Below are 16,068 nucleotides of genomic sequence, written 5' to 3' on the forward strand. Positions count from 1 at the left end.
ACACATTATACCCCTTCAATTACATGTTTTTTTTTCCTCTTTAAACACACTACAATTAGAATGTATTTATAATTTAACTATAATATGACACATATAATACACATTACAACAATACTTATAATCATGTACTCAAATAAGGGTAATTTGATAAATCTCATGATAATAATGGGTAAAGTTCAACTAAATATATTTAGTGTCTAATTTTAGTTAACTACTCCTAAAAATGGGTAGTTCTCAACTTTTCCCTTTATTTTCCCATATTTTTTTATAAAAGTTTGTTTATGTCGTAGTTTTACTCTTAATCAAGTTTTATTAATTTGGAAAAATATGTTTGTAATTTGATTTTTTTATTTTTTTATATTAAATTTTTTTTTTGGTTGTTTTGTAATATGAATTGTGTTTATAATTTTTTTTATTTATTATAAACATTTTTTCCTTTTTTTTACATTGTACATTTTTTTTTAAAAGTCTAGGTAAAGTAGCCAGTTACTTAATTGATTTTTCACAATTATGTAAAAAAAAATCATAGAGCTATGTTAAATAACATGTATCAGGAGGGATAACAAGTTACTTGTTTGATTTTTCACAATTATGTAAAAAAAGTCTTAGAGCCACGTTAAATAACATGTATTGAGAGGGTTAACCAGTTACTTTGAGAGGAGTAACATTTTGCCTTAGGATGGGTAACCAGTTACCATAAGAGGGGTGACGGGTCACTCATATTAGAAATGAAAATAAACTTCAAATTTGAAGGAAGGAGATGAATAACACTTCATTAAAAAATGAAGAAGAAGTAAGTATGATTTTACTAACATCGGTAACCAATTATCATAAATAACCCATAAATATACATACATATCAGAACATGAAGGTCACCAGTTACCCCCATAAATATACACACAAAGAACGTGAAAGGTAATTAGTTACCATAGACTTGAAGACAGAAAGAAAAAAAAAAAACAGATCTGACCACGAACTGACCTCCTCCCTCGCCTACGACCACCACCAGAACCCCCCATCCCCTGCGTGCAGAACCCCGTCGCAACCCCAACCATCGCCGTCGTTTTGCACAGCTTTGAGCGCCATGGATCGCACTCAGCCCAGGCACCACCATTCTCCCTCGCCTCCGACCACCACCAGCACATCCCTCGCCTCAGCCTAGCCCCGTCGTTTTGGATTTGGAAGCTCGCAAATGGAATCACACTGAGATGCGTGGATTGGGGTTGTGTTCGTCGATGGTGCGACTGGGTGTTCTTGGCTGGGTTTCACGGAGGTGCGCGCCTAAGGTAAATCGCAGGTGGTGAGGGTGGGTGGGCAGAGATGATGATGGAGATGGTGAGGCGCGCGAGTGGAGGACAAGGGAAGTGGCGGCTAGGGCAAAATGAAAGAGAAGAGAGATGGGAGAGAGAGAACCATGCGACTGGGTTTGGAGAGAGAATGGTTTTGTGTGGCTGGGGTTTGAGATAGAGAAGAGTGGAATGTTATTTTACAATAGTACCCTTGTTTGGCTGGTGACTAATTTACAGTATTAGAATTCAAGAAAGAAAGAAAAAATAAACAAAACTAGCGACTTAGAGTACTCACAATAGATGAGGTAAACTAGCTAAATTTCTAAAATATAGAGACGAATGACAAAAATGAACTTCCAATAAGTGAGCTAAATTTGAGTTATTTTACATATTTTTCACATAAATGAATAGTATTACTCCACATGTAAAGACAACCATTCACTAAGTTAAAATTATTTTATTATTTTTTCTTTATTTCTCTTTCTATATTAATTATATTTTATTTTGTTTCCTTCTCTTTAGTTTTTAGTATTTTAATGAATAAAAATATAATATTTAAACGATGTAGAGAAAACATAGAGAAAAAATAAAGAAGTTGATATATAATGCAATGTAAATATTTGATGTAAAATAGAAAATAAAATTTTGGTGATGCATTTAAAAAAATAAAGTAGTCTGCACTTATAAGTTTTATATAGTCATGAAATTTTGGAAAGAAAAAAACATAAACCATTGGGTTTTAGAAAAAATTGCTATCTAATTAGTTTTTCAATCTTTCTTACGCAGATTAATTCTGTATTTATTTATTTTATTTTATTTTTTAAAATAAACTTTATATTTAATACATAATTACTTGATATTAATTAAAAATAATAATGTTCTTTTAGTTATTTTATGTGATTTTATTCCTAAACTATACAAAATTATGGAATTAATATGATAAATAGGTTAAAACTAAGAGTTTTTGGTTAAAAAATAAATAAAATTCTAAAAAGTGAAAAAGTTTTTGGATAAAATTTAACAAAATACAATTTTATGTATAAGTTACCCGTTGTTGATATTATCAGTTTTTATGTGAAAATTAACAATTGGTAATATTATGTGTGCTCATCTTTAAATTACATCTAACAATATCAAAAGATAGTGAGTTAGGCTGGGCACTTTCTAAAAGTTTGTTGTTTTAATTTTTTTTGCTAAGATATGAATGTCTACATTAGCGTATTTTTCACCCAAATATATATTCAAATATAAAATAAATAAAATAATAAATATTATTTTTTCTCCGAACTATTACCATTATATGATCGCGCCCCTGAATAATTCACAATGTTAAAATCTCCTCCGAACTAGGGGTGAACATTTGATCCGAAAAATCCGCAAACCCGCCCGATCCACAACCTAAAAACCCATTTTTTGGGAAAACTCGTCGGATTCGTGTTTGAAATTTGTTGAACTCGAGTTCGGGTCATGACACGAAATCCCAAAAAAATGGCATTTTTGAAAAAAGTGTAAAAAATGGTATTTTTTAGAAAAATGTTATTTTTGCAAAATTGAGATTTTCAGCCCAAAACCCAATAGGCCCAACCCAACCCAAACAAACCTGAAACTCGAAACCTCACAAAAACCTGAATTTTCGGATCGATTTTGGTATCATTTTTCTCCACCCGAAACCCGCAAAACCCGAACCCGATACACCCGAAACCAGAAAATCTGACTCTTGTGCACCCCTACCCCGAACTATGCACGTTAATGAAATATAAAACTTCTATTAGATTTCGTCCTAAGTGACTAACATAATCTTTTTTCATGATGTAGTACTGTCATGTGTAGAATAATTAGTATTTTTTTCCCTCTAACTCTAAATGCTACCAAATAATACCCATTTTATTAAAAAAAATAATATTTTTCTAAGTTGTTATTTATTCTAAATAAAATAACTGTACTTAGCTTATGAGAAATAAATAATATGTCATTCATGTATAACAAACCAGAAACATGAGAGGGATGACCTTAATACAACTCAAAACTTTATTTCAATGATATTAAACAGAGGTAGCCACTCAACCAAAAATCAAAAAATCAAAAATAAAAATAAAAACCACTTTCAAAGACAAAACCAACCAACCTCAAAACTACACTTTTGATTGATCATCTTTATCTATCTTCTTAATTTTTGTAGGATGCACGTAGTATAATATATTTTCTAGACGAATCAAGATCACCTGTCAAATTACGATATCCCATAATGTGTCTAACAATTATAATATTGACACATAATTTAATTTTTCTTTTATTAAAAAGCTGTAAACTCCTCTAGTAATATCAGGTGTCAGTATTATATTGGTTGGACACATTATGAGATACGGTAATTTAACAGAGTTACTTAATTCTAATTAAACAAGAAAAAAATAACCAAAACTACCCTTGGCATGATAGCAAGGGACAAACCTACTATGACTCTCGAGAAATATTAACTCTGATCTCTCCCTTCTTAGGTTTTTGATGGGCAATTGTGCTAAGTTCTGACTTCATCCCACCTGTAGTGTCAAATTTTTACAATGAAGTTAGGTAAGCACAACTAAGACTAGAGTTAACTAAAAATACATAAACTGCACTTAAAACAATACATAAATTCCACCTGCAATTTCAGTTAATAAATTTACTTTGTTCAATCCCGAAGCTTGTTGTACCAGAAGACGCCTTGGGCGTCACCGCCTTCATCAGGCTCAACAAAAACACACTCCTTGGTCTCTCTCCACATGGCTTTGTACACCGGTGTCCCATCAAATTGGTAATACTCTCCTAGTATTGGCTTGATAGCTTTCGTGGCCTCCATGGCGTGATAATGAGGCATGGTAGAGAACAAGTGGTGAGCCACATGAGTGTCCGTGATGTTATGGAAAACCTTGTTCAACAAACCGTAATCTCTGTCCACAGTTGCCAAAGCTCCCCTAAGCCAATCCCACTCGAAAGAATCGTAACGAGGCAATGATGGGTGGGTGTGTTGCAAGAACGTGATCAGCACCAAAAACCCATTGACCACCAACAATGGACCACCATACACGCATAGAACCCAAGCCAATCCATTCGCCATAGCAAGTATGTAAAGCCCAAAACACATTGCCAGAATGCCCACATCAGAGAGGTATATCTGGGCTCGCTCACGGTCCGAGTAGATTGGGCCGTGTGGATCGAAGTGGCAGGCGAAGCGGTCGTAGGGCCGGCCAGAGACATTGAAAGCCAAGTAAAGAGGCCAGCCCATGGTGAGCGTGATGGTGAGGGTGAGGAATCTGCCTGGTGGGTTGTTGAGGTATTTGGAGTACCATTTCATGGCTGACTTTTTCTTGGGAACGAAGACTTCATCTCGTTCAAGAGAGCCTGTATTGGAATGGTGACGACGGTGGCTGTATTTCCATGAAAAGTAAGGGACGAGAAGGAAAGAGTGAAGGACTAGACCAACGGTATCGTCGAGCCATTGGTGGTCACTAAAGGCGTGGTGGCCACACTCGTGGGCTATGACCCAAACTCCAGTTAGAACACAGCCCTCGATGAACCAGTAAATGGGCCAAGCTAGGTAAGAAAGAGGGTGATGAGGAAGGAGGGGGATGTAACGAGCAGCAATGTAGTAGATAGTGGCTGCAATGGTAAGGTCGAAAACGACATAGGAGAATGAGCGAATGACAGAACGCTGGAAACAATGGGGTGGAATGGCTTTTTTGAGTTGGCTAAGTGTGAATGGTGGTTTTGTGTATGGTACTCGTTTGAGGCTTTCGGCCTCTGATTTTTTGGTGGTCGGAGGAACTGACATTCGGCCACCGCCGCCCATTTTTGCAGTCTGTCAAACAGTAAAGGGGAAACTAAAATTAAGGTCTTGAAACGTTTGACAAACAAGTGCAAGAGCACTCCCAAGTGACTATATTTACTATATGAGTACTAAAAATGTCATACAATAAGCTTTGTCCTTAAATTTTTTTTTCCAATGAGGTATATTACCAAAATTTGTAAAAAATAACTAAAACTAAGAAAAGTGGGTATAATGTATTTTACAAATATTTTTAGATAAAGTTACATTACAAAGTTATATCTAATGTACACTATTAATCATTCAACCCAATATTATAATATTAAAATATATAGGGATATTATTGATAGTTATAAAAAATATTTGAAAAGAATAAAAAATGTGTGAAAATATAATATTTAAATGATATAGAGAAAATAAATAGAGAATCTGATGTATGGTAAAATGTAAAACTTAGAGGTAAAATAGAAAAATGTATGTTTTGGGGAGATATTTTAAATGATGAAGTAGAGCACCGAATGTGAGTACTCTTAGCTAGATTTATATTACACTATTTATATAAATATATTATAATATTATCTCTCTTTATATATAGATTTCATCATCTTCTTTTTTTTTTCTTTCTATATATATTATATATTTATATCCTTATTAAAAGAATTTTATTTATATTTTATAATATTATTATATTTACTTTTTTAATATATTTTATTTTCATTTTAGCACAATATTACATATACTTAATATAAAATATAACATATATATATAAGTTGATCATATATTTTATAATATTAATAATTAGAATGAAAAAAAATATAGATTGATGTTGAAAAATATATAGATTAATAGTTATAGAAAATATTTAAAATGAATAAAAATGTGAAAATATAATATTTAAATGATAATTAGAAGAAAAAAAATAGAGAATTTGATGTATGGTATAATGCAAAATTTAGAAATAAAATAAGAAAAAAAAATATTTTGGAGAAGTATTGTGAGTTTAAGATTATTGATGAGAAAATACATCCCTATACTAATTACTAAAGTGATATTAATAATAATAGCTGAGGTTAAAAGATTTCAAACCAAACATATATTTTTAGTAAACACTTAAGCTTGATTAGTACTGATAGATATTCACTCTTGACTTAGTATTACAAATCACGTAGGTCAAAGGTTACTCTGTCATAAGCCAAAATTTCATTGATTTTGTTTTACTTATAATAAAAGCACACGGTTCCCATGTGATGACTACTTTATTAAAAAAATGAATGTAGACACAAATATGTCACATCAACTATTCTGACCACTAATATTGGGCTCAAATTTAAGAACGCATCTTATGATTATTTTCATTAACATTTTTAGACACATTACTCAATAAAAAGAATGCCTTGTTATTACTAAGAACACTCTCGTCCGACGAGGTATATTACCAAAAATTGTAAAAAATAGTTAAAATTAAGAAAAATAGGTATTCATCGGATGATGTATTTTATAAATATTTTTAGATAAAATTACGGTATAAAGCTATATCTAATGTACACTATTCATCATTCAACTCAATATTATAATATTAAAATATATAAAGATATTATTGATAGTTATAAAAAATATTTAAAATAAATAAAAAATGTTTGAAAACATAATATTTAAATGATATAAAGAAAAAAATAGAGAATCTAATATATGGTAAAATGTAAAACTTAAAGGTAAAATAGAAAAATGTGTGTTTTGGGAAGTATTTTAAAGGATGAAGTAAGGCACCGGATGAGAGTACTCTAAGTAATAGGTGATATGGTGATAAATCACACCTTAAGATCTCTCAAATTTTTTATTCAGAAATTAAGTATTAAAATAAAGAAGTATTTGCGGCATAAATATATAGTGTTTTACACTTGTTATACTTAAATGTTTAATTTTTTATTTTTACTGTAAAAATACTCAATATTTAATATATGTTAAAGATAAATACTTAATCTTTTTTCTTTATGGCAAAAATACATATAATTGCTAAAATATTGTTTCTGTAAGCACCTCATCTGTTAGAGTTGTTAAACATGTTGGCTAATCAGACATTTATCTCTATGTAATTAGTTAATTTCATAATATTTAAAAAAATTATTTTAAACTAATTCAAATTCATATTTTGATGACAAAAATACATAAATTACGGAATGATACATATCTGGTGAGTCAACCGTCAACAACTTCAACAGAGGAGGTACTGATAAAAGCAATGTTTTAACAATTTTGAGTATTTTTGCCACAAAGAAAAAAGATTAGGTAATTATTTTCAATATATATTGAATTGAACATTGATTATTTTTTTCGTAAAAAATAAAAGATTAGATATTTATTCCTGACAAGTGTAAAATATTAGATATTTATACCGCAAATACTACTAAAATAAAAAATAGGAGCAAAAAATCTAGTCACCAAAAAAAAAAAGCATGAAGTCACGATAATATAATTTGATTTTTGACAAGAATTAGATATTTTAATTAAAAAAGTTCAGACTTTTTTATGTGATCCAATTCATAAAGATAGAAATAGAAACGTCGAACACTATTTCCAGCAACAAAAACAGAATAAAAAAATCTCAATCCAAAACTACAATTATTGAGATATTTCATTCAAATAAAATATGAATACATAAACAATAAAATAAAAGAAGGTTTAAACAAAAAACTTAGATTGAACGATGATATGTACACACATTTAAACAAAAAAATTCCTAAAAAAATTGTTTCTTAAAAATTAATTGAACAGATATTTTTACCCATCAGTAGTTAGATATTTGTTAAGAAATTATAATAGTCTTTGAATTTGACATTAATTAGAAACAAAATATTTCTAAGCCCAAATACCATGTATTCTCTTTCCATGGAATGGAAGCAAATACAATCTGATTCTTCACATGAGAAAAGCACCAAAAAACATAAACACAAAAGTAAAACTTATTGAATATAATCCAATCTGGGCAATCTAATTTCTTCCATTCCTTTATTTGAAATAAATTTTTCTTGTTTCACATAAAGTATATCAGATTCAGACCAGACAAATGAGCAGTAAAGTAATCATGGTGACTTATATACGTACAGATTCTTCAAACAAACAAGCAAAACAATCCAGAGCAATCTGATTCTTCACATGATAAAATCAATAAAAAAGAAGCACCCAAAAACATAAACACAAAAGTAAAACTTATTGAATATAATTCAATCTGGGCAATCTGATTTCTTCCATTCCTTTATTTGAAATAATTTTTTCTTGTTTCACATAAAGTATAACAGATTCAGACCAGACAAATGAGCAGTAAAGTAATCAAGGTGAGTTACATAAGTACAGATAAAAGATTTCAAACAAACAAGCAAAACAATCCAGAGCAATCTGATTCTTCACATGAGAAAAGCAATAAAAAAGAAGCACCCAAGAACATAAACACAAAGTAAAGACTTATTGAATATAATCCAATCAGGGCAATCTGATTTCTTGTTTCACATAAAGTATATCAGATTCAGACCAAACAAATGAGCAGTAAAGTAATCATGGTGAGTTATATACTTACAGATTCTTCAAACAAACAAGCGAAGCAATCCAGAGCAATCTGATTCTTCACATGGAAAATCAATAAAAAAGAAACACCCAAAAACATAAACACAAAGTAAAGACTTATTGAATATAATCCAATCAGGGCAATCTGATTTCTTGTTTCACGTAAAGTATATCAGATTCAGACCGGAAAAATGAGCAGTAAAGTAATTAAGGTGAGTTATATACGTACAGATGCATTAATTCAAACACCTCGTATTCATATTTCATTTTATCAAAACATATAATTTTCATGGTTCAATCAAATCATACGAAGCTTAATATTATTAGGAGATGGTATTACCTTGAAGAGAATGGCAGCACCACCCACGCCTGAGAACTTCACCAGCTGCGGCGGCGAGGCTTCGGCGATACGGCGGTGGAATGAGAACTCCGGGAAGAGGAATGAGGGTCTGGTGAGGAGAGAGGCCGTATTTAAAGCTTTTTTTTTCACGTCCACGTGGTCTCAGCTAAGATCGTTTTGTCCACGTGTCACACATTCAATGGTCTTTGCTGTATTTGCTTTCTTTATTTATGCATCCACTTGGCACTATCAATCTTGGCCCTCTGATTTTGTAAATCACAAACTTAATTGACGGTTGAGATTGTGCCTGCACTTGGAACCGATTGCTGCTTACTTAAATGACGAAAATGACCTTACTTACTAATTTATTAATTTTTTTTTTAAAATTTAAATATCAATATCTGCACACACAAAAAAAAATATCTGCCAAAAATATATACAAAAAGTAAGATCATTTAAAGCTTTTTTTCACGTCCACGTGGTCTCAGCTAAGATCATTTTTCCACGTGTCATACAGTCAATGGTCCTAGCTGTATTTGCTTTCTTTATTTATGTATCCACTTGGCACTATCAATCTTGGCCGTATGATTTTGTAAATCACAAACTTAATTGACGGTTGAGATCGTGCCCGCACTTGGAGCCGATTGCAGCTTACTTAAATGACGAAAATGCCCTTACTTTTAAAAAAAAAATTTAAATATCAATATCTGCACAAAATATATATATATATATATATTTGCCAAAAATATATACAAAAATTCAGGTGAGTTACTGTCCTTTCTAATAATATGGTCAAAGAAATATTATTAGAAACATACTTAAATTTGATAACCTTACTCCATTCTTATATAGCAAACTTTTACCTATTAATACAACACACTATTGTTTATTTATTTTTTATTTTTTTGAAAATATATAAGAATTATTATTGACAATGAATAATAAGTACATCGTAAATAGATGGAGGGATTTATTTTTTTCAAAAAAATTCATTGTCTAGCATAAGTGTATATTTGGTTATCTCAAGAGTCGTTCAATTAAGAACATGACCAATATAGAATAGAACTGCCCCGAAAAATTAGGTTATAAACTTTTATATCAACTAACAAATCTCCCAACTCATTGTTATTTGCCATTTAAGGTACCAAGATTATTTGATGTGATATATCACTGTGATTCATTATCGAGTCTCACATATTTTTCGAAAGAGTATTGTTAAGTATCATTTTAAGTTATCTAGCAGAACCGACACCACTCGATAATATAATACATTATTACTGGTGTATACTTAGTACTCAATATTGAAAATGATTAGTTTAGCTATGTATACATAGTGAGAAAGTAGTAATTACATTTATAATACATATTAGGGTAAAAAAAGAAAGAAAAAAGGAAGCTTAATAAGGTATAATATCATCATCCAATTATTTCTCAAAAGGTAAATATAATCTGTCATGTTATAGAAAATAAATAATAATAATAAAAAATTAATAAAAGGCTTATTGGTATATTTTGTCTCCATTTGTGTGTGTTGACAAGTAAATCTCTACTTTTTTATTTCTTCAAATTAGTTCCTAATCTTTTAATTTCCATGCAAATACCTCCATAAACTATTTTAAAAATTCCATTAAAAAAATCTACATTCTACAACAAATAGTATCTGCATTCATATTTTTAATATATTTTAAATTGCTAAAAGTAAAAAAATTATCCTTATAAATAAAAAAAATCAAATACAAACTAAAAAAAAACTATAAAAGTTTAAATTAATGAAGAAAAAAAATCTAAAATTATAACTTAAAATGTTAAAAATTATATTTAAATTAATAAACAGTTATAGAACAAAATTAAAAAATATATACATATATTTTATTTATTGAAATAATTTTTAATATTTAAAAGTTGAGGAAAAATTTGCTTATTTGTTGTAGTTTTTTTTTCCTTTTTTAATGAAATTAATTTTAGAGACGTATATGTATCAAAGTTGGTCAATCCTACAAATAAATAAAATAAATTAAGAATATGCGAGTTTTAAATAAATTAGAAATTAACTCATAATAACGATAAAGAAAATATGCATAATATTATTATGTAATGAAGTAATAAAAATTAGTATTATTGGAGTATAATGTCGAACAAGTGTAAGAATATTGAACCATTAATAAGTACACGAGTAACTCCACTAATCACCAATTGGTTTTTAGATATAACCACATGATTCTTGTCATAGTATTATGAGTCATATCTCTAGCGAGTATTCGATCCACACCGATGCCACATGAGATCTGCATAGTGCACACCACACTTGAGATCCAAATAGCAAGGGAGCTATTAATATTGAACCATTAATCATGATTCTTTCATGATATCATGAGTCATGACGTACATGAGTAACTGCACTAATCACCAATTGGTTTTTAGATGTAACCATATGATTTTTTTCATGGTATCATGAGTCATATCATACATGAGCAACTCCACTAATCACCAATTTGTTTTTAGATGTAACCTCATGATTCTTTTCATGGTATCATGAGTCATATCGTACATGAGCAATTCCACTAATCACCAATTGATTTTTAGATGTAACCCCATGATTCTTTTCATGGTATCATAAGTCATATCTTTAGCATAAATTCGATCCAAATAGTAAGCCACATGAAATCCACATAGTGCACAACACACTTGCTTTCCAAATAGCAAGCGAGCTATTAATATTAAACCATTAATAAGTACATGAGTAAGTCCACTAATCACTAATTAATTTTTAGATGTAACCCCATAATTCTTGTCAAGTATAGAGTAGATATATCCTAGGGTTTATACATTTTTAGACCATGTATTTTGCCTTATTACTTGTTTGGACCCTGTGTTTTGATAAATTATTTTTTGGACCCTATGTTTTGTAAAATTGTTCAAATAGGGCCCTTAAATCTGATTTTGATGAACAAAAAATTAAGTATAACAACACAGTTTTTAGGCAGAATGACTGTATTTTTGTTCTGAGTTGTTAGTTTGATGAATTGTTTGTGATTTTAATTCAAAAAACTTTGATCAAAATCAGATTTAAGGGTCTATTTAAACTATTTTAGAAAACACAGGATCCAAAAAGTAATTTGTCAAAACACAAGGTCCAAACAGGTAATGAGACAAAACACAGTGTCTAAAAAAGTATAAACCCTATATACCATTCAAAATGAAAGGAAAATTACATATTAAAATTTTGTTTTAGAAAATATAAAAAAAGATTTTTTTTTTTAATTTTTAAATTTTTTTAATGAAGAGATGGAAGAATTTTGAAAAGTGTAGTTTTACCACCACAGGCCATATATGGAGAGAAAACTAGCCAGTAAATACAATCGTAATACATACATAGTAAGGTAAAGAAAAGAAAAGAAAATCATTAAATGCATAAAGAATATATTTTGATGTTATTTTATTTTCTATAATAAATAGTATGAAAGAAACGAGAGAGCACGTGCAGTATCACCAGGTGTGAATAAGAAAAAAAAGACGTTATAATTTGGCAAAACATAGAATATATGAAGATGAAGATGAAGAATAGTGTTTATGGGAAGAAGAAGAAGAAGAATGAGAAGAATAAGAGAAAAGGAAAGTTGTCATTATTTGAAAAAAGTATACCAAAACAAAACAAAACGCCTCAGTTTCTACCATTAAAGCCCAAAGAGCATCTTCTTCTTCTTCTTCTTCTTCTTTTTCTCTTGCCTTATATGAAGAACGATATGAACTTCTTCTTCTTCTTCTCATCACATTCTCTTCTGATAAATAATCTCTTCAACCACTCTACATTGTCACCTTCTCATACTCTCGACTCATCCGCCTTTGTTGTTTTTTCATCATCACAGTCAGGTCCTTTCTCTCTCTCTCTTTTCTGTCTCGTTCTCACTTGTTCATAGCTGTGTTTTTCATGTCAAAGCTTAAGAATCCATGTCTGCTGTTATCATCATATCAGCTTGTTCATAGCTACTTCACTTGATTTTGCATCAAGATTTTACTGTAGTCAAACACAATGTGTTTATCTTTCTTGTGTTTGGATATTTCGTATGGAGTCTTTTTGATCTGAGTGTTTGGCTTTTACTTTTTGAGTTATGAATGCTCAAAATCCCACCAAGATTAACTATGAAAAACAAAGAAAGAGAAAGAAAATATTCTGTTTGGCCATGTTTGAATCTTGTGTTTGTAAACTTGCAATCTTCATATGGAGTTTGTTTGTTTGTTTGATCCAACTTGGTTTTTGTGTCAAATTTTATGAGATTGCATCAAAATTTTAGTCTAGGAGATTTGCTATCATTCATACAAGAACATAAATGAAGCTTTAGGTTTAACATGTTTGGTTGAAAACTGTAACGGTCTACCAATCCAGCCTTCGCGGGACATTATTTTTTATGATTTTACCCAATTAGCTTTCGCCATTTTAATCGTGTTGTGTAGAAAAGGATTATGTTATTAATGGCGATCATTTTGTCGTCTTTCGGTTGAGTTCCCTTTTAGAATATGAAGGGATTGGCGGCGCAGGTTACAGGTTATCCTACCATTACAATCTTACTAAACATAATTCGTTTTGTTAAACTATTATTGTCAGTTTATGGAGGCGCTGCTTTGTAAATGAACGCAACTCTATTTGCTAAATGAATAAAGGATCTTGAAATATTGATCGATTTTATTTCCAATATGAGGAAAAGGAATCAATAGGGTTTAGAAAAACCTCCTAAAGGTATTTTTTTCGAACCTCAGACCTTGTGAGAGCAAACCACATGCCTAACCGTTTGAGATACCCCTCGAAGATGAAACCTCCTAAAGGTATTTTTTTGAAATTTGGTTACTCAATAAGGAGGAACTCGAATCTTAGATCTTGTGAGAGCAAACCACATGCCTAACCGTTTGAGATACCCCTCGAAGATGAAACCTCCTAAAGGTATTTTTTTGAAATTTGGTTCTTCGATAAGGAGGAACTCGAACCTCGGACCTTGTGAGAGCAAACCACATGACTAACCGTTTGAGATACCCTCGAAGATGAAATCTCCTAAAGGTATTTTTTTTGAAATTTGGTTACTCAATAAGGAGGAACTCGAATCTTAGATCTTGTGAGAGCAAACCACATGCCTAACCGTTTGAGATACCCCTCGAAGATGAAACCTCCTAAAGGTATTATTGGGTAATGCTAATTAAAGGTACAATAATATGAATAATAGTTCTTTTACAAATGTAAGTGGCTACTAACTTTCTCATGTTGTACCATTTAACCTCTAAGATTGAGCTACATTTAAATTGTTCACTTTTGATCCCAATATTTTAATGGATATTAGTTGGTCAGATTACAATTGAATGGATTCTTATTACATGCTGAAATTCTTAGGAACACTGAGAGAGCATTTGATGTTATTTTTTGGCTTGATTTTGTATCCCATTTCCTATGTTGTTTTCTCTATATTTCTGTCTTGATTTATTCCATTTATTATCAAGCCTAATACAGTTGTAGTTGTTGGTCTATTTACTCCTATTTGGCTTTCATTAATCTCTTAAAAAAAACCTATTTGAACTGAAACTAGCAAGATCTTTCTGTCTTGAAAAGTGTACCAAAGACTAAGAACTTCATGACCAACTTGAACATTTCATCATTCTATGCATAGCAATTCACATTTTCTAATGGCAGGAAAAACTAACTCGGGAGTTGCTGCGAAAGCGCGCCAAGCAAGACGATGTGTCCTTCTATCCCGGGCTCTGCAGTATCGAAAAGAGACAAGCCAATAGGAGCAGCAAGAACCGAGCAACGCCTTAACGAAAAGGCGTCTGATGAAGGTTACTTGCCAGGCATTCCTGATGACATGGCCTTACACATCTTGGCCTGTCTCAGCAGATCAGACTACCCAATACTGGCTTGCTTGAACAACAAGTACAAGTCCTTGATCGGCAGTGAGCTATTGTACAAGTTGAGAAGGCAGATTGGTATCGTGGAGCAATGGATTTACTTAGCTTGTATTGTCATGCCATGGGAAGCTTTTGATCCCAAAACCAGGAGATGGAAGAGGCTGCCGAGAATTCCATGTGATGAGTGCTTTACTTATGCTGACAAGGAATCTCTTGCTGTAGGGACAGAGTTGCTTGTCTTCGGCCGCGAGTTGCCAGGACTCGTTGCATGGAAGTACAGCTTGTTGAGCCATGAATGGACGAGAAACTCGCCTATGAACTCGCCTCGGTGCTTGTTCGGTTCAAGCAGCCATAAAGAGATTGCTGTTGTAGCTGGAGGGAGTGACAAGGAAGGCAACATACTCAATGCTGCCGAGCTTTACAACTCCGAGCTCGGTGCCTGGCAGGTTTTGGCGAATCTGAATAGAGCAAGAAAGCTCTGCTCTGGCTTCTTCATGGACAACAAGTTTCATGTGATTGGAGGCATGACAGCATCGAAGGAGAGCTTGAATTGCGGTGAAGTGTACGACATGGCGAGAGATGAGTGGACGGTAATCGAGAACATGCACCCTAGTCCAGCGCCGCAGGGGACAGAACAAGCCATGCGCGCTCCACCGCTGGTCGCTGTTGTCAACAACGAGCTGTACTGCGCTGATCTAGCCACGAACATGGTGAAGAAGTACAACAGAGTGGAGAACACGTGGAGTGAGGTGAAGAGGCTGCCACTGAGGGCTGATGCAGCCAATGGTTGGGGCGTGGGGTTTCGAGGGTGCGGGGGTAGGCTGCTGGTGATCGGAGGGCATGGAGGGTGTCATGGTGAGATGGTTGTGATGCACTCTTGGGAACCAGATAGTGTGGACCAGAATGAGTGGACTGTGCTCGCTGTGAGAGTTGGAGCTGGAGCTTTTGTGTACAACTGTGCTGTTATGGGGTGTTGAGAGAATTGGTTAACAAGGATTATTATGCTCTTGGTATGGATTTCTTTTCTTTGTTTTGGTTGTAAAATAAAAACCAGAGAGTTGTGTTGTGGTTTGTTTTCCTCTTTTTAGAGCTTCATAACACCACAGAGAATTGTCATCTGTTTTTCTTGTTGAAGGCTTCAAGCCATGAATGAACCACAGAGTTGTCCTCTGATTTGAAGAGGTTTTGGT

At 32.1% G+C, this 16,068-nt stretch overlaps 2 protein-coding genes across 5 annotated transcripts; one reads left to right on the top strand and one right to left on the bottom strand.

The window, feature by feature from the left end:
* Positions 1–3,294: 3,294 nt before the first annotated feature.
* On the bottom strand, positions 3,295–9,113 carry LOC133834139 (delta(12)-fatty-acid desaturase FAD2-like). Of its 4 annotated transcripts, none has more exons than XM_062263645.1 (4): positions 8,990–9,099; positions 8,663–8,707; positions 3,928–5,124; positions 3,295–3,826 (listed from the first exon to the last, which is right to left on the bottom strand). In XM_062263645.1, exon 3 carries the CDS (start codon positions 5,113–5,115, stop codon positions 3,958–3,960), a length of 1,158 nt encoding a protein of 385 aa, XP_062119629.1. In that variant the 5' UTR covers positions 5,116–5,124; positions 8,663–8,707; positions 8,990–9,099; the 3' UTR covers positions 3,295–3,826; positions 3,928–3,957. The 4 variants fall into 4 exon arrangements, with proteins under 4 accessions (XP_062119629.1, XP_062119630.1, XP_062119631.1 ...); XM_062263646.1 differs by having other exon boundaries at positions 8,663–8,701; positions 8,990–9,096; XM_062263647.1 differs by lacking the exon at positions 8,663–8,707 and having other exon boundaries at positions 3,953–5,124; positions 8,990–9,113.
* Positions 9,114–14,709: 5,596 nt separating this feature from the next.
* Positions 14,710–15,872, top strand: LOC133777677 (F-box/kelch-repeat protein At5g60570-like). The gene has a single exon (XM_062217366.1). The coding sequence runs from the start codon at positions 14,710–14,712 to the stop codon at positions 15,853–15,855; it is 1,146 nt and encodes a 381-aa protein (XP_062073350.1). The 3' UTR covers positions 15,856–15,872.
* The last annotated feature ends 196 nt before the right edge of the window (positions 15,873–16,068 follow it).

The sequence above is a fragment of the Humulus lupulus genome, chromosome 5 (assembly GCF_963169125.1).
Source record: "Humulus lupulus chromosome 5, drHumLupu1.1, whole genome shotgun sequence".
Lineage (NCBI taxonomy): Eukaryota > Viridiplantae > Streptophyta > Magnoliopsida > Rosales > Cannabaceae > Humulus > Humulus lupulus.

Excerpts from the sequence above, each read along its gene's own strand:
- LOC133834139 (XM_062263647.1), bottom strand. The coding sequence starts at position 5,115 with ATGGGCGGCGGTGGCCGAATGTCAGTTCCTCCGACCACCAAAAAATCA.
- LOC133777677 (XM_062217366.1), top strand. The coding sequence starts at position 14,710 with ATGTGTCCTTCTATCCCGGGCTCTGCAGTATCGAAAAGAGACAAGCCA.